The 2,877-nt window shown below is 37.1% G+C and overlaps 1 protein-coding gene across 1 annotated transcript; it reads right to left on the minus strand.

Annotated features, from left to right (window-relative positions):
* Positions 1 to 1,949: 1,949 nt before the first annotated feature.
* LOC138328863 (uncharacterized) lies at positions 1,950 to 2,657 on the minus strand. Its single transcript, XM_069275580.1, has one exon. It carries the CDS (start codon positions 2,655 to 2,657, stop codon positions 2,046 to 2,048), a length of 612 nt encoding a protein of 203 aa, XP_069131681.1. The 3' UTR covers positions 1,950 to 2,045.
* Positions 2,658 to 2,877: the final 220 nt, after the last annotated feature.

The raw sequence follows: 2,877 nt of genomic DNA on the forward strand, positions 1-2,877 counted from the left end.
TGTTTACAGTACGTCATTTAAGATAAAGGGACAATTCAGTGTTTAAGACTATCGATTGAAATATCTAATTTCAAGTTTGGTCCTGTTTCAATGCCAAAAACTATTTTTCGAAATTATCTTTTCCTAATTTTAAGTTTGTGAGTGGTTATAATGTTTTCTATCGAGTGTTTTGATTACAAAATAAATAAATGATATTCTTTATTTATAAAATAGTTTTATGTGAACATTCAACAAAATATCTTACAGACATCTCCCCTACCCACCTACAACCCCAAGCGTGTTATAGTGACATTCATTCAGCAGAAGTCTACTATATATTGGAGGTTAGTGGTGCCCGACGGCTAGTACCATTTTAGTCTATATATAGGCTAATATGCGAATTCTAGCTCCTCTGAGTCTTCGCCAGTAACCTTGTAAGCTATCACTATACATTCATGTGCGTCTTTGCATATACATGTATGAAGGTTTTTTCATTTACATTATTTCATAACATAGTTTCGTGTTATCAGAGCATTGTCAAATACCATCCTTGGTATGTCAGTAATACTTGATGAAATGAAAAGTCAGTCGTTGCCCTTCGCCTGGAAACTTACTGCATTGCCGTTGATTTAATCTCTAAAGATGACTGTGTACTTCCTTGGCTCATAGAAACAAGAGACTTTGGATTAGGATATAGACCAATCTACCTCTTGTTTGTCAGAATTACCAAGTCCATGGGGACCCTTGATTGAAATCTAGTGGTATCTCTATAATGCCAGGGTCGTTCTTGGAGTGGCTTACGACTCATTTCTCAAGTAGTATTTCTTTGTCGTCTCTTGACATATAGATCTATTAAAGAAGAACCCCTTTGTACAAGCCAGTACAGTTCTATAGGAACATCAATGATAACCTTGAGTTATGTTAGTACTCCAAACGTTGGGTTATACAAAGATAAGAATTTTTAATGACATAAAATGCAGTTGAATACTACAATGACGGTAAATGGGCATTTAACACTCATCGAATAATCAACGGTTTGCCTGGTATTATGTTTCGTGATACACATATTTCATGAATGTTCTTTAATACACCAAAATGTGGAACTTTATTTCAATCTACAGTCAAATATGTCCATAAAGGCCATGAACGGACTATGAAGAAATTACATTTATGGCTTAATTGTTTCTATACACAGGTCAAATTGTGACCCCAAAAAAGTGGTCGTATTACGTAGGTAGTCTTATTTCAGGTGGTCGCTTAGACAAGCTTTTCCCTGGATGTAGCTTTCATTATTTCATTCTGTCTTTGCATATAACAGAGTTATTTGCCCTTGCGGGTAGGTATTGATTGTGACGTTATGTGTTTGCGAGAGTATCGTCATACTTTTCGGAGAAAACGACATGAATAATGACGTCACAATGGATACTTAGCCGTGTAATATTCAATCCCTTCCGTTAGTTTAATGACTATTTGAAAAACCTTGTGTACACATGTTTCGATATATATGCAAGACCACACACTTGTGGTTTTCTAACGAATCAGAAAGCACGAGTTTATTGTGCGGACGAATATATTCACGAGTGCGCGGAGCGCACGAGTGAATATATACGTTCGCGCAATAAATGAGTGCTTTCTGATTCGTTAGAAAAACACAAGTGTGTGGTCTTGCTTTTATCACATACCTTCCCTATTTGATGTAGATCGTTTTATTGACTTTGAGATGATTAACAAAAATCCAATGTTCAGTTCGCTTCGTCTTTCAAAAACCGGTCTGAACCATTGCTTGTCTTGCATGTCAGAGAGAGGAGAAAAAATGCTACAAAGTGTAGATTTTGCAAACTCGTTTTTCGAATTGAGTCAGGAAATTATAACTCAACAAGTAAGATACAGGTTTTGATTTTTATATATGACAATAATTTCTCGTTAAGATTTACAACAATTACTTGTAAAATAAGATTTAAAAAAAACCACAATAACATAGTAAATTCTCCCAACTCGCGATATCATGGTCTGATCGTGACGTCACCGACATCGGTCACACACTCAAAATTTCCCACGGCTTAACTTCAGTCAGAATCGGAGTCCGGTAGCTGAGCTATACGTTTGTACTTGCGAGGAGGTGAAGTGTATGTTGTATTTTTTGACTGGGATGATATTTGGAATGAGATATTGAAAGTTCCACCACTGATATTTGCACCAGAAAACATTCCCGTCGCAAGATTTTGTAGGCTTACGTCTTTCTCACAACACGTGGTGACATCTGGTAAACTCTTCCTGTGTGGTGTTTCCGTCATGGTCATAGGCCTGTGTGATACTGTGGAAGTTACACTGGAAGCTACACTGGAGGATGCAGCAGACTTTTTCACATTTTGAAGAATTTCGCACATTTCACGCTGTTGGTTAAATGAGGCGACGGCATAGTTATTTACGCTATTTACGTTTTTGTGACCAGATAACTGCATAATTGTCGTAGGAGCAACACCTGAATGAAGGAGTTTTGTACACAGAGTCTTTCTCAAGGATTGGTTTGTTTTCTTACCAGTTAAACCAGCATTACTTGCCATTGTTTTCATCATTACACAAAGTTTGTTTCTTCCGACGGGTTGATTTTTGAACCACTTCTGACCATTGTTGTTTTGATTAACAGCAACGTAAAATGGAGATTCCGGTGTATTCATCGCCTGAGGTCGATGCTTTGCGTACAGTTTGTAGGCCTCGATCGGACATCGCGATTTATTTTCAGGATTTCCAAACTGTTTCGGATTTAACGATCTCATGTGAGTACTGTTTTCCCCTCTTGTTTTTGTTGTTCTTTCGTTAAATTCCAGGTATTCTGATCCAGTTTCATCGTGCTTCAATTCTATATCTCCCCATTTTAATTGTCTGTTTTCATCACAC

This window comes from Argopecten irradians, chromosome 8 (genome assembly GCF_041381155.1).
Source record: "Argopecten irradians isolate NY chromosome 8, Ai_NY, whole genome shotgun sequence".
NCBI lineage: Eukaryota > Metazoa > Mollusca > Bivalvia > Pectinida > Pectinidae > Argopecten > Argopecten irradians.

Excerpts from the sequence above, each read along its gene's own strand:
- LOC138328863 (XM_069275580.1), bottom strand. The coding sequence starts at position 2,657 with ATGAATACACCGGAATCTCCATTTTACGTTGCTGTTAATCAAAACAAC.